The sequence below is a fragment of the Epinephelus fuscoguttatus genome, linkage group LG24 (assembly GCF_011397635.1).
Source record: "Epinephelus fuscoguttatus linkage group LG24, E.fuscoguttatus.final_Chr_v1".
Taxonomy (NCBI): domain Eukaryota; kingdom Metazoa; phylum Chordata; class Actinopteri; order Perciformes; family Serranidae; genus Epinephelus; species Epinephelus fuscoguttatus.
Window position 1 is genome coordinate 13,391,842 of NC_064775.1, and position 22,190 is coordinate 13,414,031.

Consider the following 22,190-nt stretch of genomic DNA (forward strand, 5'->3'; position numbering starts at 1 on the left):
AGTAAGGATCACATAACAGCAACACTACTCCAATTACTGAGGTTTTACTTCCTACCTCGCCCTCAGTATAACACAACAGGTCACCTGATAGTGCTTGTGGATACTAATGCAAGGTAGTAACAGTCTAGTCTACCAATAGTGAAACCAGAATATTGCATGGACAGGTGTCTTTTAAGGTGAAGCAGTCATAAATGTAGGGAAATAAAATGTTATTTCTCTGTTAATAGCTAGAGTTTATTTTATAATTTTGGATATATGAGAGCAGCTGGATTTTATATGAAGTCACAATATCTTTATGCTCAGTTTTGCGGGACTGTATTTTTCCTCTCTGCTCTGAGAGATTTGAATATAACAACTCAGTTAATTCCAGGAAAAACCCTTAGAGTAGGTTACACTGCTCCGAGCGCCGATTCAGAGTTCAGAGCAGGATTAAATCTTGATGTCTCCAGGATGGAAAGCAAGAGTGGAAGCTCTGAGATCATCCCAGGCCGTGTAGTTGGCTTGTTTGACTTGGGGCTTCGCCTGCGGTGTTCTTTAAACAGACCAGACAGACGGGGATGCCATCTGCTCTCCTGACCGGTTCTCAGCCACCTCCTCCTCTTCTGAGTAGGAAAAAATTACTGTCTCGACTTTTTCACATTCATCACAGCTGGCTGCAGCATTATACCCTGGTTTAAAAGGAGCAATAAAACAGGGTGAAATATGGAGCTGCTGTGTATTAGAAAGGTAGATGCTCTGCTGAGAAATTGCAGGGTTGCATAGGTCTTTTAACGGGCCACTAGGTTGACGCGCTTGAAAAATCTCATTTACCAAGTGGTTTCATAGAGAAAATGTCCCATTCAATGTAACAAGAAAACCGGGTTGAGACAGGCTTTTATAGGGTCTCTAAAGCAAGGTTTGGACACCCTTGGGGGTCTTTGTATGGGCTCTTTTTGCTCTCTAGAAAACAGAAAACAGGTTGAATCTGTACTATCAATGTCACTGCCCCATTCACACATATCTTGTTGACAGTAAAATTAATGTATGGCATAAAATATACTATTATATAAGGCTGTTTGGGCATGACACTCATCATCTCAGGTTCCCCTGACTTTTATTTCACCATCAAATGCCTGTGATCTGTTGTCAAAGCCAAGTCTGCCATCTGGTGTTCACTACCTGGAAACACACCATAGGATTATTAAAATAAAGGTGATGTCATCCTTTCACAAAAAACTCAAATCATTATAGGTGAACAGTGGAAATGTCTGCTTACAGCATTTTAAAATGTTCCATGAAAGCTAGTTTGTGAATAAAACAGCAAGTTTTTGCGCATTGTAGTAAATAACATGTATCTAAAGATCTTGATAGAGCTAAACCACCCAACACACACTAATTAGTTTGATCATGTTAAAACTTTAGAAATTGAATGTATATTTATATATATTTGATTGAATCAGGCAGTTGTTAAGAGTGATCAGCGATATAGGTTTGGTAATTTAGTTTTTATTTATGAAAAAAATAGTCATTTCCATTATCAAGACATTTCAAGACTATTAAAAAATGAAATTGGAAGCTTCAGTGTAGGCCCCTGTTATTGGATTCAGGACTATGGTTCTGTTACCTTTGAACCATTTAAGGAGGGGCTCATTTACACCTGCGACACCAGGGGTGCGTCAGCCCTGACAAAATGTAACAAAACCTTTATTTAAACAGAGTCAGTGGTGCGTTGAACACTCTGCTGTGCTATGCAAGCACACTGAGTTTTAGTACTGTGGGGTTTCATTTACTTCAATTCAAAAGGGGCTTTGGTGGTATAGGAAATATACGCTTACAGTTTACAGCGTGCTGGGACACCTAATGGAACTGAGCCATCGTTACTGTTCATCAGTTTCACCTGTGCTTTTCCCGCATTGACGAGTCAAAAGGTCTGCTGTGAAAAAGTCCATTGTGTATTCTAGTTTAAATACATGTCACTGCTGATTGGCTAACACTTCTGACACACCCATCAGACGAGAGAAGATGTACCTAAAAGTCCACACCACTTTGAGGTAACGTGTCATTCAACCTGAGAACTGTAGCAAACCACTGCTGTTTAAAAGGTCATACACACCGTTGGTCCATCAACATAGGTTTTTTTCATGCACTGATCAGACTCCTTCTGGGCATGTCTTGTGGGCACGTATTAGGCCCAACCCCTTGGCCCACACTCACTCACAGTTGCAGATCTTCCCATATATAAGTGGGCTCTTGCAAACTTCTTGAGCTTTTTACTTTAGTTTACTTTCCTTAATTCCACATTTCTGCAGACTTTGCCAAAGGGAAACACCCACAGTTCATGGTGTTGTGACATTAACACAAGGTTACCAGGGGAAGTGTAAAAAAACAACAATGAAAAAAAAAAAAAATAGGAAACAAACACAGGGAAAATTTTTTTTACCTCATGTCCACTCTGAAAACCTGGAAGACGTTCAAATCAGGCACTCTGTCCCTGAAGTACCTTGGCCATGAAGAAAGTAAAACACATAAAATAAAAAGTCTCAAACTCACACAGGTACGCATGTTCTGGTGTTGTCAAGGTAACGTAATACATAACGCAAAGTGCTGTCCCATTCCTATTTATACCATTTTTAACCCCAGCAGTCTCTTGCACTCAAACACTTACCAGGTGACGTCAATTAAGCCTGTGAGGGTTTAGTGCTTGGGCCTTGGGGAGGACATTGGTACTGGGCCTCAGACTCTGCTTTATTAACATCTCCCTCTGTTTCCTATCGGTCTTTTTCACAGACATTCAAGACATTCTGATCTACCATAGTAGGAAAAATGTAATTAATAACAGTATGGCTCTGTTCAGCTCAAGTACAGTGAGCCAGAATGCACAATACCAGATCCCTGACACTGAAGCAGCTAAATCAGACTCAGCCATCATCAAACTTGATATTTACACCTGTGCTGTTCTGCTGCTGCATGTCAGATTGTCTAAAGTCTTAAAAATAAACTACATCAGAAACATCAAGTTTATAAATGTCACAAATAATCCCACAAACATGCCTCTTTGCACGGCTTTGTTTGATTTTACATCCAGTTTTTGTGGCAAAATGTTCCCCGTGTGATGCCAGCAGGAGGACAATGAAGCATTGATGTGTTAATTACAGCAGAATGGAATAACATGAGTGGAAATATGCATGGCACAAAGTCTCAGCAAGGGATACAGGTGGGAAAATAAACTTGCCAAGTAAGTAATCGGCTTCATGTACTTGAATGAGTGAATGGATTTTACAGGTTTTCATTTCAAATAAAGTGACATTTACGAGTCCCAAGAAGAAAAGTGTTGGCAGCTACTTGTGCCTCTTCCTGCCATCATTCTTGTAAGAACTGAACTGCATGTTAGGCTTCATAGAAACCTCTATACTTTATGTTAACAACTACAAGTCCTGTGTTTACAATTTTAAGAATGTTACACCAGCTGTTTTGGTCAAAACAGAAATACAACAAATAGATTATGCTGCAATTATGTCATGCAGACCATGTTTTTGTTCCCCTGTGATCAAGAAATTTCCTCAATCCATCCTTTTCTCTGAGTTTTTCTTTCATTCACGCTCTCTCTCTCTCTCTCTCTCTCACACATACACACACACACATACACACACATAGGTCTGTGGGTCACGGAGCAGCTCGACAGTTGAGTCATTTATCTGGGTCCCTGGGGAAACAATTACACCCCACCAGGCAGCAGAGCCGGACAGGGGCTGGGAATTAATGATGAGCGCATGACTCAAGCTGAAGCAAAAACTTACAGTGAAAGGATGGTGTCGTTGACCAAGACCCCCCACTGGTTGTTGACACCATGATAAATTACACAAATTGCTCCCGGAGTCACTACATTTCAGTTCGCTTGCAAAACGTTAAGCACAGACTGTGTAAAATTAAGGCTGAAGCTACTGTGACGTCACCCATTGGTTTGTGGACTCCCGTTCTGAAGCCTTGTGTTCGACATCTTGGCTGTCGCCACCAAGTTTTTCTGGGGGGGGGGTTACAAGCAAGAGGTGGATCTAACAGAAGACTAAGGATGCCAATTATACTTCAATTTAAGCCTTAATAATTTTTAAACAGGTGAGTAATGTAAACTGTTTTCTGTACCGGACTGTGAACATGTTTATTTCTGCTGTAAAGCATGGTGGTCTATGAGGACTCCTTTATAGAGCCAGCCTCAAGTGGCCATTAGAGGAACTGCAGCCCTGGAGGTTGCAGTGATAAATCTGTTTAAACAAGCCACAGAAAAAAAAAGTTTAATATGAATATAATATACAACTTACCTTTTAAGTTAAAGAACAGATTAAGGCTACAAATTAAAGTGCACTGAGCATAGCCTGTGTTGCAGGTCCCAGGCATGCGACCACACAAGCAGTTATCCTGATAAGAAGGATGAAATAAGCGGGAACTGCCCATTGGTTCGACATCCCATTGTTCCGACCATATTAAACTCATTGTTCCGAAGTCCGTTCCGAAATCATCATGATGCCCTGTGATTAAGGTCTGGTTAGGTTTAGGCACAAAAACCACTTGGTTAGGGTCAGGAAAAGATCATGGTGTGGGTTAAAATGAGAAAGAAAGTGACAAACACATAAGCCGTGAGCACCGCGGACTGTCGGACTAATGGGCTGTCGAACCAATGACATGGACCCGAAATAACCTGACAGGACAACATCAGGCTGTTGCTACATTGATCTCTTGCAGCAGAATGACGAGAGAGCCATCAAGAGTACAAAATTAAGTTTCAGACAGCTGCCCGATGCCCTGCTGCCGCCTAGTGACGGTTTTGGGTATTGCCCCAAAAGAAAAGTCCATAAAGACTGAATGAAAGTCTCTTAAAACTTAAAAGAAAATACCAGCAAGAGCTGGAATAATTATACAGTAACTTTTGACCCTTATGGTAGGTAATAACTTTAACAAAAATGTGACCACATCTTTTGTGTGTCACACCTGTATAGATAATGGGTGTAACCACCGTGACGTCACCCACTGGTGTTCAGGCTCCAACTTTTGAAGTCTCAAGTTGCAAATTCCGCATTGCATCAAACTAACCATGAAAAACTCATGGTGGGAGTTTGTTTCATTTTATTTATCTATTTTTTTTTGAGTCAACCTGAGATTCTCAGGTACACAGTGACATTACCTTGACTTCATGTATGGAGTCTCCATGCAAAACTGCAATACTTGGCAATCAAACAAAAATGGATGAAACAGCTATGGACCCTGCAGCAGGTGCAACAAGCATTGTTTGGCTAAAGAACTTAAATAACCTGGCACTTCAATCTGCAGTTACATCAGGGACGATTGTCACAAACAGCAGGAGGTCCTCACACCTCACTCCCTGTTACCCCTTTCCACCAAATCAGCTCTTCTTTAACCAGTTTTGTTCAGGATTGTTGCAATCTTGGTGCTATCTAGCGAACCAGGTTTGAGTGGAACCATTCTATTCAAGGATGTGTCATCAACGGAGGGTGTTGCACAATGCACAGAAGAAACAGTTGCAGCAAAACTGCAGATTTCATCGATCAGCTGTGAGCTGTTATTAGCTGCAGATATTTGTATCTATCCAAAAAGCAAGCACAGGTCAACTATTAAGGATAAGATGACATAGAAGACTATGCCACTGTTCCGTGCAAGACTCCATCCTCTTTTTCCAATCTGCACAATACGACACACCCACTGATGTCATTACGATTCACACTTTAGGTCCAAGACAACCTGCTACTTTGTGGTTTCAGCTGGTAGCCAACTTTTTGGGTTCTTAACTAACTAAATTTCAGTGTGGGAACTACAGCAGAACCCGCTCTGTGTTGGTGGGTGAACACAGAAGTCACCACTGGAAGATCCACCACGAGCATTTTAGCATTGAGCATATTAGCCAGACTGAGCATGCACCTGTCGGTCATGTAACATCTTGGGTGTGTTTTATTTGGGTCACTTGCTCACTGGGTGGTGCATTAAACCAGTAATCAATTAAGGTAGATGCAACCTTTTTTTTGCTGAGGTACAACAATGCTAACCTCAACCATCACAACATCATTATTTACTACAGTAACTGTTAGCCTGACTCCATATGACTGGATGTGACAACTGCATACATTCACTATCTACAGTCACATTATATATAACAGCTCTTTGCAGATTGACTTAACATACTCAGTATTTGCCTTGATGCATGGATATGAACTGAACTACCCAGCAGTTAGTATAAAGCAGTTACAAAGTGCTCCACCTTAACCAGCTACATCATTAAAATGCTACTTATAATCATCATTAATAACAATTAAACACATTTAATTTCTCTGATAATGCCTCTATACTTTTATTTTTTAAGGTCTGTGTATGTCTTCCACCACTGGTTGCAATTAGGAATACCCCTAAATGATGTCACGACTAACTCACTAATGTTGTTATATTGTAAGAATGCTGTCATCATGCAGCAGATGTCAGTAACATCACTATAATCTCATTTTGGAGCTCCAAATGACACACTGCAGGTCCCTTTAAGGGAGTAATACGAGATAATTACAGTGATTACTTTGTCTGGTACTATTTAGGTCTTTTATCCTGCAGACATGGAACACAATAACAATAGTATGTTTTGTTCATTATTTATTACAGGATGCTGTGTGTGGAGATGTGTAGTCTTAATAGCCTCAGCCACAGTCACATGTACAGATGGTTGCAGTGTCCTCTGTTGACCTTAAGAGCCACATCAGCACTGACTTTGAAAGGATGTATGAAGAGGCGAATAGCCATTAGTGTGTTATTTTTACATGTTTTCCATCCCATGATTGTGACGACATTTGATGTATCCTGTAATGAATAGGATGGCATGGTCAAATATAATGATGTGCCTGATAGACGGCTATTTTAATGTCTAATTTTTCGCACCCATTGTTCAGATTTCCGAGCACACACACCGTCTTCTTTCTCTCGCTGTGAAAAAGCAGACCTCTTCCAGCTTTCCCCTCATGCTTCAGCGTTAGGAGCTGCCACATCCCAGCCCCCACCTCCCCACAACCCCTCTAGCTGCCTCCTCCTCCTCCTCCTCCTCAAACTCCCCCCCTCCCGCCCTCCCTCCCTCTCGTGGCCCGTTGCCATGGAAGCTGATTGGAAGGATCACTCTGTCTCTCCAGCACATTGCCACTCCATCCTTGCCAGGAGAAAACAAGCGGATTCAGAGCACAGCACAAAACCAAAAAAAAAAAAAGCCCATCTCAAACAGCAAGCGATGGTCAGGTATTAGATATCGACAATATTAATAAATAAAAAAAACCATGTAAAACCCCCTCCAGATAATTCAGTGTTTTTTATTTATCTTTTTAATGCAGTAACTTTTCATTTCACTCCTTTAATTATCAATCAACAGTGCCAACTTCTGAAATGATCACACACAAAGAAATAAATGAAACAGAGTGAATGTGTGGCTTCTCTGCAATGATATGAGAATATTTATTCACACCAAACACTTGATTTATGTTGTGATGTGTTATTTTGCCCTTATGGTCAAGGACATTTTACTCCACGCACCGGTAATTCCATCCAACAGCTAACAGCATCCTGACAGCTTCAGTACTATTTAATTACCCTTTCAACTAATAGATGAAGCTCCCCACTGCAGAGAGAGGGGACAATAATCAGCTGTCGCACATCTTAACACACTGCTATTGTGTTCCACCTCACAGATATGTTTCCAACAACCAATTTTCAGTCTTTTCTATGATTATCACACTACAACAACTAGACTTCTATCATGGTGGTATCTACCATAAATGCAGCAATTACATTTCATTTTAGTAGGTCACAAAGCTGTAAAACTAATTGAAGAACCCAGATGCTTCTTGTGAGTCCATATTTCCCACTTCCCCTGTGCTGCGATTGAAAGAGAAAATGTCTTCCTGACAGATGAATCATTTTAACACAGTGTGTGTGTGTGTGTGTGTGTGCATGTGTGTCTGTGTGTCTGGTGTGTACAGTACATGCAAACTCAAGGCTAAGGCTCTAGGTAGCTTTATTCCTGATATTTTTTAACACAAGCATGACTATAATGGGAGGAAGGAACATTCAGGGTCTGGCATTGCTATAGCAACAATGTGTAGGGGTTTGTGGGAGGGGGTAATAGGTGGTTAATCACAGAATTATAATAGAAATGTAGTTTATATCGGATTTTACAAAGCACTAGGGCTGGGTGATATGGGAAAAATTAAATATCACGATATTTTTAACATTAAAATCACATCTCTTTACTGTAATACATCCTTTAAAACCAGGAAAAAGCAACACTTACAACTTAAGATATCCAAAATTTAAGACAATGTCTCTTCATGTCACACTATTAATATATATGGCCCCGATAGTGTATAACATTGCCTGATGGCAAATGCAACCGAACAACAGTGTAAGTTAAGGGGGCAAAAAGTCCAAATAGGGCAGGCAGTAGTGGTGGTGGATGGATCCAACAATCACCGACTTCCACCAGGGACCAGGGTCTTGGTTTCCCGTATGAATGTAAAGCAAAATCCTGTTATTTTTCTAATCTCACCATGTGCATGTTGGCTAAAAGTAACCACGTGCGTTTGTTGAAGGAAAAAAATGTCAGCTCACAGTGTTTTACTGACAAAAAGTGTTTATTTTGAAAGAGACTGTACATTTCCTGTGAAAGCACAAGATTATTTTGAAAAGACACAATGCATGTAACAGGCTGAGGTTGACATGGCGTCCCAGAACGTCAACAACAGATGCACCCAGGCCACCTTGCACATCATATGCAGAAAGAAAGTCCACGACCAAGCAGCAATATGTGTTGAGGTCGGAGTGAGAATGTGTTGGATACTGACGCACAAGGCACCCTTCAGTGTCTGTATGTAAGGCAGGGTGGTCTCCTAGATGAAGCACGTTGAAACACAACATAAGTACTTGGTTTGCATTACAATTAGGATGTTTGTTCTTGGGTAATGGTCGTTTTAATTCCCAGTGACGTAACTACATGATGCCTGTATGTAGGTTACATAACATTATGTTAAAACAAGCCTTTCTTGTCTCACAAAGACACTTACGCCTTGGGCGTTGGTATCACATGCCAAGGAGAGTGACAAAGCGTTGGTATGTGACAACTGGAGAATGAGAACAAGCTTATATTTGTCTAACAAGACTAAGGACGCATTCACACTGGCGCTATTTGGTCCGCTTTAAACGAACCCTGGTCCGCTTCCACGGATAGTTTGGTTCGTTTGGAGTGGTGTTAACGCTCATTTGAACCCTGGTTGCTTGTTAACTGGGGGTCTCGGTTAACTTGCAAGTGAACCCTAGTGCGGTTCGCTTACAGTGGGAAATGCAAACGCACTATCCAGTGAACCAAAGAGAGGAGGTGACGTAAAGCGCAGTGCATTTTGGTGTTTGTTTTTTTTTTGTGGTGACCAAGCCAGCTGAAGGGGATGGATTTCCATTTTTGGTCCTGGCCAATCGATGAGCCGGGTTTTCTTCTTCCTCGTGCTTTTTTTTAATTCCTGGACAGTGGTCGTTTCGGGCCATAACACCCCCAAATGAGCAGCTGTTGTAACTGTGTGACGCTGTACAGGTGATTTGGTCCGCTTTAAAAAGTGCCGTGTAAAAGTGAACCGAACCAAATGAGGGTGTGAAGTTTTTGGGCATTTCACGCCCAGTCGTGGTGTGAATGCGCCCTAAGTGTCTTGTGTCTAAAGCCATGCTTGCAGCTTTGTGCTAAATGCTAACACCCGCATGCTAACCTGTTAATAATGATAATGCTAAAATGCTGACGGTGTAGCAGGTTCAATGTTAACCATGTTCACCATCTTGATTTAAGGTGTTACTTGCAAATATTTAGCACTTAACACAAAGTACAGCTGAGGCTCATTAGTTTGTGTAAGTATTGGACACATTTAGTCAGTGATTGATTCATCAGTTAATGACTTTTAGTTCATTCTGCAAGTGCTACTGTTAACGACACTTGTGTTAATTAAATCTCTGTTGAACACAGAGCGTACACAGATAAACACCTGGAATTGACATGTATCTGCACACATGAACAGAGGCAGTGAGTCATCATCCATGAGCAACAAAGAAAGCTCTTCTTATGATGTATGTCTCATGCTGCCTCCAAGTTATTGACTGTGAGATCTAAGCCAAAAAGTGAAACAGCACTTGGGTGGTATATTTCATCACCCACTGTGGCACGTGATGGGATGGCTGGTAACTGTGTGTTGTGTTGATTATGACAGTTTGGAACATGATGTGACTCCGACTCCTGAACAGCTGGTCCACTCCTGTTGTGCATGTTGTGTTTTCCTACTGTGTTTTTAATTGACATCTGTCGGCAGGCATGTCTGACTGGTTTGATCCCTACATGTGTTCTGTATATGATCAGAACATGACGCTTAAACACACACACCCCACCAGCCTCAACTTCTGTTTAAAATCATATAAATATCCATTTTGATGAACTGACATATGGGTAGTTCAGGTAGTTAGGCTACTCCACATAACTATATGTGGTAATAGCTTAATCCAGTCCAGACAAAGAATAAAAAGTGTTAGCTTTGCAATGTAGTTCGTGCCATCTCATTCTTTGACTCTTGTAGAATTTATGGGATTTGGTTAATTTAATTAATGAGTCATAAACTGTAAATCCACTCAATAATTTACGATAAACTGTATATATTTAGAACGTAAAGCTCATCGACTGGTTCAACAGCCAATCAGCCTGAAGTGAAGTCCGCTGGTCAAGTCAAAATGACCACAGACGGTGTGTTCGCTTGCTGCGGCAGGTGCTCCATCCCCGCCAAGACCTTCCCTTATCTTCCATCACTATCCTCACTCGTATTTTAAGAAACTACAAGTTACATTCAGCCACAAAATAAGCCTAAAAAAAAGGAAATAGAAAGCACAACTCAAAGCTGAAAACAGAAGTACAGAGAGTTGTTGCAGAATGGCACATCACAAGTAGTTGTGTATTTCAACTCATCTCATTGCCAATCTTTGGTCTGAGCTGGGCTTTAGGATGATTTTGTCAGTTAAAATAAGCTTGGGGTTGGCTGACTAACATTTTGGCCTGGTTTGTCATGGTGTGGGCATTTTCCTCAGTATTCATTTATTTGTTTCTGGCAAATAATGACATCTCATAATGACATCTATGGTTTGAACCAACCTGGCAACATTACAGTAGTTGGACGGCTACTTCACCAGAGTGGTCAACCACCAAAGGCACGCCCAGAGGCTTCCAGCTGCTCAGACCAGCTCGTAGCAATAACGGCTAACATGTCTGTAGGCCTAGTGAAATCCTACACATTAGTGAATTAAGGTGCAATTTATGAAGCTAAGAATATAAGGTTATTGTCTACCAGATTTTCCTGGGGACCTCCGTGCTAGCATTTGGCTATGGATGGTTCACAGACTCCTCGGCTCTGATTGGTTGTTACTGTTCAGACCTGGAACGCCATTAGGAGCACTATAGGGGGAGCCAGAGAAATATGATTTTTCACATCATCTGTCTCATGTACTATTGTAAGGATATAGTGTAGCAAATATAACCATACTATTCTATATATATAGTAAATATGACAAAAAGTTATTTTAATTGAAATTACCTACTGCTGCTTTAATTCCTGTGAACTTAGCTGTGAATGATCAACATAACATTTTTGCACAAACTGGATTGAATGGTTACTGGTTCTGTGGCCACAGATGTGCGTTTTCTGGTCATAGACACACTTTTCTTCCCTCAGATGAATGTCAGTGACCCTTACAATCAGAATATGTTTTTTTCTTTTCCCAGCCATTGTCCCCATTTCCTCTTGTCTCCTCTGATCTATTTGTCTCTGCTATCAATTTAAATTTCAAATTAGCTTAATGGAAACTAGAAGAAGGAGCATAACAAAGCAAAAAGCATTACATTTGCATTACAAACACCCTGCAAAGTAGTAAATGTGAGAAATAATATATTATAGTGAGCGGGGAAAAAGGATATCCGCTGTGACACCAGGTGGAGAAACTCATTTTCCACTTGTTTGTCTGTGTTGTAATTGTAGGAAGTATTGGTTATATATTTGTGTCAAAAATTCTCCTGAAGACTGTGGAAAAGAGAGGGTTCATACACAGAATCTACACTTTCCACCCCCACCCCATCACATCCACCACCACTACCACCACTACCCCCCCCCCTCTTCTCTCTGTGATCTCAAAGGGCTTGCTTCACCTCAGTCAAGCTCCAGCGCTCCAGCCGGCAGCAGCATCGAGCTAACAAGTCTTTGTGAGGAGAGAGAGAGAGAGGGAGAGAGAGAGAGAGAGAGGGAGAGGGGGAGGGAGAAAAGAGTGCAGAGCAGGAGAGAATCAGACAGTGAGAGACTTGACAGTATGAGCATAGGATGAGGGTGCAGAGGGGGAACGTATAAGATAGTGACAGAGGCAGAGGTGTTCAGTGTTGCACAATAGTGCCAGAGGCTGCTGGAAACACACAGAGAGAGAGAGAGAGAGAGAGAGAGAGAGAGAAAGCAGGCATCATGGCAGCGCTCACTGCATCATCACGACACATGGGGATGTTTGGCTGCTGCTGGTGAACACTGTGTGATGCAGAGGAGAGAGTCGAGGACTTCCTGGAAACCAAAGGCAAGCCAAGGAAACAGGTCAGTGGCGGTCAAACAGACTCACAGAGAGCCTCCCTGCACGCAGCAGCACAGGTGCTGAGGGATTTAAACACGTCACAGGGTGATGCTGATTTACATTTGTCAATAAGAATTCCCCTGTTAGTGTTTGGGATGGGGACATGCATGGGGAGTGGGAGGTTGCGCATGCATGCAGACACGTGAGCAGGGTTGTGTGTGTGTGTGTGTGTGCGCAGGTTTGGCACCAGTTAAGAGAGCTCGACCAGGGACGTTTAGGTTAAAGAGACACAGTACAGGAAACCCTTCTGGGTCCAGGAAAAACTGCAACACCCTCTGTCACATCAAAAACATAGAGGGATGTTATGATGCATTCAGGGTCTCTTCTACTACAGATCTCTCTGGTTTTACAGTTTTTCCTAAAAAGCAGTGAGCTGGAGTAAAGGACTGAACCCCAGGGAGGCTGGACACAGGGAGGATAGAGAAAGGGAACTAGTAATAATATTAAATTATACAAAAGAAGGTAAGGATTTAAAAAAAATGAGGACTAGAAATGATGATAAGGCAGTAAAGGACATGGCAGAGAGGAATAATTATATTGCAGTAGGTAGTAAGAGAAAGGAGACAAAGCCGGAGGAAAAGCTTGGCCCAGCATCCAGCTCTGCTGCATATGATGTAATCCTCCACCAGTCCAAGCAGTCAGCTCAACAGTTTTTACCAATTTGAAATTTAACTATCAACAAAGTGCAGAGGGCTAAAGACACACTCCCCATTATCAGCAGCGCTTTTGGAGCGTGGGAGAGAACTTACCATGTGTGCAAATCATCTCTTATCACAAGTGTTGGCGTGCTTTTAATTTTCCACAAAGGCAACCAATACAAAATATCAGTTAATCAAAATCTTAATGAGTGCAACACTTCATTTGACACGAGTCATTCTCTGGGTTTGAAGCATCACAAAGTTTGGCAAGGTCACCTAACAACACATGACAGTATGGTGCCAGGTTTTGCATAAAGCATCTTTAATTAACCCAGATTTCCTTCAACACAAGGCCAAAATCATGTATTTAACATTGTAGGCAGGGGACCAAGCTACATCTTCTGCAAACCAATCCTCCAGGGGGGTCTGGGGGAATTTCCAAGAACATTTTTTTACAAATTCAACGACTAAACTGACCATTTTAGGGTCTCAAAGTTTTAGGGAGCAAGCATATGACTGAGGGTCGCACACACATTTCTATAATTTCTTTATGATATGCTATGAAAACTAGGAGTCGCCAAATCCTCATAGGGAGTTACAAGGCTTTATTCACCAAAAGTGATAAAAATAAAAATAAAAATGAAAAAAATAAATTAACAACAACAACAATAATAATAATAATAATAATAATAATGATACAACCAGCCTTTATCTTGAAAGTAAATGAAAGTTTCCATCATTTTTCAAGATACAGTATAAACTTAAAAAAATCTCACAGGATAGGGGCACCGTGAAGACCGGGGCTCTTATTTAGAAACACTGCATACACACAAAATGAGGCCTGAAAGAGGAGCATGCCATTTCCCATGCAAAAGTTGCGATGTCTGAAAATAGACTTGATGGGAGAAACTTTGACCCACGCTTACAAACATTAAGGAGATGGAGAATTGGCAATGCAAATGGTGAGGTGGAAGCCTGATTGTCGAAATTGTCAAATATTTTTGGCGTAAACCATTTTTGGCTTTTGTCCATTCATACATTTTTAGTATGGATCTGGACACAAGGTATATTCACGGAGAGAGTCATATAGAAAGTTTCTAAAAATATCATAAATGCAAATCTCTGATGCAATATTAACAGGAAATGATCTGCTCAAAATTTATTCAGATCTCTTGTCTTACCCCTCCTGAAGTTAACCCAGCCTTTTTTTAATATTTGAAAATAAAGACATAGAGATACAGTGATGGTACCTACCCACAGCAGTTAAGCAACAGCTACTGCTGGAGTACGGCAATACCACTTGGACAAACCACACACAAAGAACTGCAGTACACTGTAATATTAGATGATAATGATTAGCCTGCAATTTTTTATGTACATTTTTTAATTACATATCTTTTTGAACTATTGACTGACCTCATTTGAGTAGTACTTTTATTTTAATGGGTGACATTCTATACCAGCATCAGTGCAGATAGTTTCCCACTAATATAAAATCAAACACCTCCTTTCCGCTGCCTGCTTTGTGATAATGCCTTGCTAGTTCAACATAAAGTTTTGGATTAAAGTCGGCGTAATTGAGTTGTAGTTCAGTGCATGCAGCTGATCAGCAGGTGTAATTAAAAAAATGGGATTTAGATCAATAAATGGGTAAAATGGGCAATCCAATCTCAGGATGGTCTGTTTCATTTCCAACATTTTAAGAGTCCATTAGAAATAGAGTAAATTATTATTCCTGAGCTCCTGAGGAGGACACTGGAACAATATAAAAACACTTGTAATAACCACAATGCAACCTGAAAGCGCTGAGTGATTTCTAAATAATTACTTTTTGGAAACCCTTTGCGTCACCACCCACGAGTTTTTTCCTTTCTAAATAAGTCAGATTAAGTTAGTGGCTCTTCAAAATTCTTCTTCTGGTGATTCAGGAGGGTAATTAAAATGGCTAATCTTAATTGGTGTCAACAATCCACCTGATGTTATTTAATATAATATTATTATTGCCTGTTAACTAAGTTTTTCATTTATGTTGTTTCTCATTAGCTTCTGATCTTTTTGGGATAAAATACAATAAATACAGAAGAAATTTTTTTTGTATTTTTTTTCTGCGTGTGTGTGTGGAGGTGGGGGGTGCGGGGCAGAGTAAGCTTGCCTAGGGCATTGAATGTGCTATAATCCTACTATTATTATTATCATTACTATTATGGCCTATATATTTTTGTGGTCACTCATGAAACTTTCCCCTCGTCTTTTGTGCAGGTGCGACCAGCGGGAGGAGCCACATGATGAGTGGGATCTTGAAGAGGAAGCTTGAGGAGGGCCCGTCCCCTTACCTGTCCCTACAGGGCTCTGATGATGAGGTTTCCTGCAGCGACAGTGGCAACAGCAGTGATAGTCTCAACCATCCTGTTCCCTCTGGGCTGCTGGACTGTAAGATCACCTTACCACGCTGCTCCTGTCAGCACCTAGTGTGTTTTGGTACAATTAGAGGCGTTACCATCACTTGAAGTCTCACGTGAACAGTATTTCTAAAGTGTCATTTTGACAAGAACATTGAGAAGAAGAAACTATTTAAAATGAGGTGGAATCAAAGGTGCAACCACTGTGTCTCAAAAAAGGAAGAAAGAAAGAAAGAAAGCATGGTTACTGTAGGGATCATGTGGAGATTTTATGTATACCTATTGGCACTTGACACTTTGACAACATACACCAGCAATGTGCTGTTTGCATCTAATAAATAAAAAATCAATAAGTCAAAAATCTTTCCATCTACAGTATAAGTGGCCCTGGAGCAAATGTTCCAACAGGGCTGGACATAAACACTTGCCAAGATGTGATCACCCTAATTCAACAGCAACAGGGATATCAATAAGAATCATGTTTGATCTATTATATTATACAATTTCAATCTGGCTTTAGCCTGTTTTATGGTACTGAAACTGCTGCCATTATGGTCACCAGTGATTTACACCTCACATCTGACTCTGGTTGCTGCTAAATTTTAATATTAACTTCACTTGAAAAAGTTTTATTAGATGCAGTAATATAAGAATGAAAGGAAAACTGGGTTGGTACTAAGGACATGGCTCTCAACTTGCTAAATTCCTGCCTCACCACCAGTAGTTTCTCAGTTTTTGTGGGATGACGTCCTTCACATGTGCCCCACCTCACTGGTGATGCACCCCAGGGATTTATTCTAGGGCCACTTTTGTTGTCTATATGCGACAAGTTGAATCATTACAAAATTACCTCAACTTGTCTTCTCAAATTCAGTTCACTTAAAATTTTACAAGAGCCTGCACACTAACTTTTGGAACACTAAATTTTAGAGTTAAAACAAATAGCTTCTTTTTACAGTTTGAATTATGGAGATTTCTAGATACCATCTGAAATAACATTCTTCTTCTTACAAATGAAAAGTCGAATTAATAAGAAATAAAACACACCCTGGCTCAGTCCAATTCACTCAAGGGTTGTGCTTCCACCGCCTTATTTGTTCTGGTATGACCATTAGCTTATGGTGGCTAATGTAAGCTAACATAAGCAAACTTTAGATTGGATATTGCTTTGTCAGTTTGTTATGACTCATCTTTATTTGTGCTACTGTTACATGATGTCTTAACATTTACCATTATCCTGTAATTTTGCTTAAGACTGAACAGAAGTCAGTGGTGTAGTGGTAGTTGATGAGGTGGGTGTACTACGAGGTAGATGAGTAGGTCACCAAGGAGGAAATGGGGTTCCTGTATATTCCAATGGACTTCTGACTGATAGGTGGGTATACTGGAAACCTGTAAACCATATACCTGCGTATACCCTCCACTTCATCACTGACAAAAGTTATAGTCTCTCTTTAGCTAGCATTTCATAGTATTTCAAAGCACTTAAGTACAGACTTGGTTCTTTTTTTTATTCAGTATGTTCCCACCTCTCTGTTTTAATCCCAGCCACTCTCCAGCAGAAGTCTAAGCGACTGCGAGGCCGCAATGTGCACTTTGAAAGCGTGACAGTCTACTACTTCAACCGTAGACAGGGCTTCACCAGCGTGCCCACACAGGGTGGCAGCACCTTGGGGATGTCACCACGTCACAGCGGGGTGAAGCGTTTCACCCTCAGGGAGTTTGCCCTGGAGCAGAAACGGAGCCACCGGAACATGCTGAGGGAACACCTCAAAGAGGAGAAGCTCAATGCAGTCAAACTCAAAGTCAGTGGGACAACTCAATATACTGAGCTTCAACATGTTTTTGTAGCCGTTTGTTAATTTTCCTCCTTAAAGTAAGGGCATTCATAATATACATTCTGCATGTCCTGTATCCAGTCTTAGTTAAAAGGGTTTGTCACATGTAATTATCCTGAGGGTCTAAATGGATGTGTAGGCCTGCATTTCCGGTCCAGTCTTAATTTACCTTACCTTTCCTGTGCTCCAGCTGACTAAGAATGGCACTGTGTCATCCGTGGAGGCGGACAACCTGACGCTGGATGACATCTCCGAAGATGACCTGGATGTGGACAACACGGAGGTGGATGATTACTTCTTCCTCCAGCCACTGACTACCAGGAGACGCCGTGTCCTTCTCCGTGCCTCAGGGGTCCGACGCATTGAAGTGGAGGAGAAGCATGAGCTGCGTGCCCTCCGCATGTCCCGGGAGGAGTGTGGGTGCCGCTGCCGGGGAATATGCGACCCTGAGACCTGTGCTTGCAGCCTGGCCGGCATTAAGTGCCAGGTAAATGGAACTGTGGTGAGGCCCATCTATAATACTAAAGTGTTTTCATGTCTGTCTGTGCAGTAGAACTTCTTCAATGTCAAACACGCAGGCAGTTGACCAGGAGGGGGGTTGTTATTAGCTATAGCGTAGGCACATTTGTAATTTTAGCACTTCATTTATCTCGAGTACACCATAGGTATTGAAATAGCATATGACAAAAAGTAACATCTAACGTTAGCTTACTGGGTTAACTAGCGTTTTCTTTCTGAGCAGAAGCTTGTTAGCATAGCTTGCTAGCCTCCATTTTTCGAGTACAAACTTGGCAGCACGACAATATGGAGGCCCATGAGGGACTTTATTAAATTATGTTGTGACTTAAATAATGTTTGCACAATAGGAAAATTTGGCTCCAGTATTTAAATTGAATTGTAATTTTCAAATTTGACTTAAAATTTAAATAATTTTCACAGTATAGCTGGTTAAGTCTGTGGGGAAAAAAAAGTCAAGTCATGACGTTTTAATTTTCACTTTTTTTTAATTTAATTTAAATTCTAAATTTCAATCAGTATTTGAATATTGCCCTCTGAAAAGCAGGGTACAATTTTAAAAATTAAATGTCAAACAGCTTTTCCGTTTTCATTTTAATATGGTCATAGAACACCCATATGAGTATGTGAAAATTAAAATATAAATTGAGTTATTGCATTTTAATTCTTACCCAAATAACACCTAAATATGTGGAAAATTATAATTCTATTCTGGAATTACATTTTCATTTCAAGTTTACATTAACATTTTTAATAAAGTCTCCCATGGGCTTCTATACACAGTTTCATTATAGTGAATATTTCCTTACATAAAAATTCAGGTCTATTCAGAATTTGATTGTACTTAAAAGATGTTAAGAATACAGTGAGTAGTGCCATCTGCCATTTGACAAAGAGCCTGGTACCTGTAGTGCCAACCCTCTGAGACAGCCTCAGTGCACTCTACCTCTCATCTGACATTTGTCTGGTGAAACCTGGTATTTCAAAAATGTTTAAAAATGTAAAAATGTACAGAGCCTTGGAAAAGCAGCCTTGTTTTGGGGCTTATGCATTAAGAATTTATCTTCAAGGTTTGGGAGGATTTTTGAACACAAAAGATGATTAAGTGCAATCGTTTAATGACACTTAAACCATAGTTAAGTTAAGATTTTCAGGGTATTTAGAACATGAAGTTCTACTGCATTAAGGTGGATTTTGCAGTTTCTTCTCAAGCATGATCAGCTATAATTGGCAGCTGAATTCACCATTTCTGTCGCCACTGTTTGACACTGGTGGAATAAATTTGTCTTTGTCCTCAGGTGGACCGCATGTCCTTCCCCTGTGGCTGCACCAAAGAAGGCTGCAGCAACAACACGGGACGCCTGGAGTTCAACCCAGTCCGGGTGCGCACCCACTTCCTGCACACCATCATGAAGCTGGAACTGGAGAAGAGCCGCGAGGAGCAGCAGCAGCAGCAGCAGCATCAGCAGCAGCAACCGGAGCAGCAGCTTGTAACCAATGGCAACGGTTACCATGGTGACTCCTCCTTGGTCCAGCAGCAGCAGCAGCAGCCGCCGCCGAACCTGCAGTTCCCATTGATGAGTGGCACGCCGCACATTCCCATCATGCACCTCCAGAACACAGGCGACACGGATTCACATCTAGATGAGGAGGAGGAAGAGGAAGAGGAGGAGGAAGATGAAGAGGATGAGGATGATGAAGCGTATGAGGAAGACGAGGATGGCAGCAGTGTTTGCAGCGGGCTGTCGGACTGCAGCACACACAGCTTAGAAACAATTGACCCCGAGGAAGAAGAAGAGGACGAGGAGGATGAGGAAGAAGATGATGACGATGAGGAGGAAGATGATGAGGAAGAGGAGGAAGATTGGGATTGCTCATTGCACGGAACGAGTCCTCCACCCTACTCAGTCCCACTTCCCTCTGTGCTGAGTTACACTAACAACACACTCATGAGCCTCAGTAACCCCTTCCACAGCACTCCCTCCATGCAGCATTATCAAATGGACAGCTCTGTAAATGACAGTCCTGCTTTCCTCAGTGAAAATGTCACCGTCACCCCCACACTCCCCACAGTAGAGACCGCATTAGAGTCTGAAATAAACCCAGAACTCCGCCGCCAAACAGAGCAGCAGAGCATTCCCTGCCATTTCCCCGACCCCACAGAGTCCCTGACACTCCAAACTTGCTCACATGTAGACACCCGTGAGAGTAACACTGCCCCTGCTGGTGCAGCCGACGAACAGCCGCTTTCAACAGACCTCCAGAACAATCCAGACCACCATGACTCACAGACTGAGGCTGGGTCTGTGGAGCAGACGGAGGAGGAAATAAGGCAGCCGATAAAGGAGCGACCGGGACTGCAAACGCAGGGAGACGCTGATCAAATCACAGACACGTCATGCTCAGAGAGCACCTGATGATTCAAATGCTTCAGAGAGGGATCAGTTAATATTTGGAAATCTTTAGTCAAGAATTGTGACCTTCAACCATCCGTTTGATTTATTCTTGATAAGTGCACTTCCAAAGACAGAATGAGTCACACAGATTTTGACACAGAAGGCTCAGAGGTGATCTAATTTTAAATCACGTTGTCTCTAAATCTTTCTAAGACTGTTGGTTTAGACGATTGACTAAAACATGCTCACTGACAAAGCTCTATGAAACAGTATTTCTGTATGTGACTGTAACTATATGAAGTATAATTTATGCCCTCTTACAAAGTATTTGATCATGACAGCATGTTTCCTGGTTGTGACTGGCATCTATGACAAATCCAGATTTGGAGGTGCTTGTATTGTTTCACTATTTTCCACTGTGCTGGTGTCTCATTGTTGCTGCTAATCGTTCTTAAATGCCTGTCTGTATAGCATGTGTTCAGTTTACTTAAGATGTTTCAAGACTAAAAATGATGTCACTGGCGAAACAGACATGGTGGATTTTTGAAATTTTTACAGATTATCTGTCTCATGTACTACTGTCAGGGGATAATGAGAGTTATTTTTCAATGTGATTTTATCCCAACCCATCAAATATTACCGCTTTGTCTATGGACTTCCACATACACATACAGTACGATGCGCTAGGTAACCTCCTGCGTCTATGGTTGACGTTCCGGGCAATTTACGCTTGTTTCATGCGTTTTGTCTTTTCAAAATACGCTTCAGTTTTCACAGGACATGTATAGTTTCTGCTCGTTAGATGCGACCTGCACAACATCAGTAAAAGGTTGAGAAAAAAAACGGTCATGGTTTGGCTTAAAATTCACATAGGAAACGAACAACGGACTCCTGGGTGAAAGTCCAGGTTTGTTTGACCCATCTTTCTCCCCTCCTGCCAGTCCCATAGAGACTTTTCATCTCTGTATATCACATTGTTACTGGCAGTGTTTCCAAACTGACAGCATCCAGTAATGTCATAAACTGATGCTGACTGGCAGCGTATCATACCTCCCTGTAAGCTGCCTTTTTGAGTTGGTTTCTGACACCGAAATCACTGACATTTGACCCACTGTACACCACCTGTCCTTCAAACAGCAATGAGCAAGCAAACATAGTGTATCATTTATAGCAGCTGAATAGACATATTTGTTTCTCAGGAGTGGCATGAGAGCAAAAGAAGAGTGGACATTGGACTTTCATTCATCAGGTGGACACAGACATGATGACAGATGATTCTAACATGATTCTAATGTGTCAAACCACACCTGTTTGCTGCCGTGTTAGCTGTATCAACTTAAACTGTGATGCTGTATCAGTAGTGTGTTTACAGCTGCTTTCAGTCTCTTCAGTCTTACAGAAGATAAAACAATCTCAAGCCCATGTTTCAGCCTTCTCATAGTCAAAATGTAAATTATACTGTAATGTGAACATATCAAAATGTCGCCAACGACTTAGGCTAGGCTATAGATTTAACAAACATAATGCCAAATCATGACCTTCGAGATAACGAACTTCTGTTTAATTTTATCTGCTGAAAAACACTTTTATGCATTTTTATTTTATTATTTACAGTCATGTCAACGATGTAATAAAGCTGCTCTGTTTCCAGTTTTCAGATGAGTAAAGGCTTGTGTCAGAGCAATTAACTTTGTCTCTCAATACTGCCAAACC

The 22,190-nt window shown here is 41.3% G+C and overlaps 1 protein-coding gene across 3 annotated transcripts; it reads left to right on the forward strand.

Annotated features, from left to right (window-relative positions):
• Positions 1-12,311: 12,311 nt before the first annotated feature.
• Positions 12,312-22,190, forward strand: LOC125885169 (cysteine/serine-rich nuclear protein 3-like). Of its 3 annotated transcripts, none has more exons than XM_049570669.1 (5): positions 12,312-12,653; positions 15,588-15,758; positions 17,276-17,532; positions 17,756-18,067; positions 19,380-22,190. In XM_049570669.1, exons 2-5 carry the CDS (start codon positions 15,611-15,613, stop codon positions 20,496-20,498), a joined length of 1,836 nt encoding a protein of 611 aa, XP_049426626.1. In that variant the 5' UTR covers positions 12,312-12,653; positions 15,588-15,610; the 3' UTR covers positions 20,499-22,190. The 3 variants fall into 3 exon arrangements, with proteins under 3 accessions (XP_049426626.1, XP_049426628.1, XP_049426627.1); XM_049570671.1 differs by having other exon boundaries at positions 17,756-18,052; XM_049570670.1 differs by lacking the exon at positions 12,312-12,653 and having other exon boundaries at positions 15,565-15,758.

What these genes read in the sequence shown, in the direction of transcription:
- LOC125885169 (XM_049570669.1), top strand. Translation starts at nt 15,611, where the DNA reads ATGATGAGTGGGATCTTGAAGAGGAAGCTTGAGGAGGGCCCGTCCCCT. An exon ending in TCAATGCAGTCAAACTCAAA is followed by an intron (nt 17,533 to 17,755) that starts GTCAGTGGGACA and finishes CCTGTGCTCCAG; the next exon opens with CTGACTAAGAATGGCACTGT. An exon ending in GCCAGGTAAATGGAACTGTG is followed by an intron (nt 18,068 to 19,379) that starts GTGAGGCCCATC and finishes CTTTGTCCTCAG; the next exon opens with GTGGACCGCATGTCCTTCCC.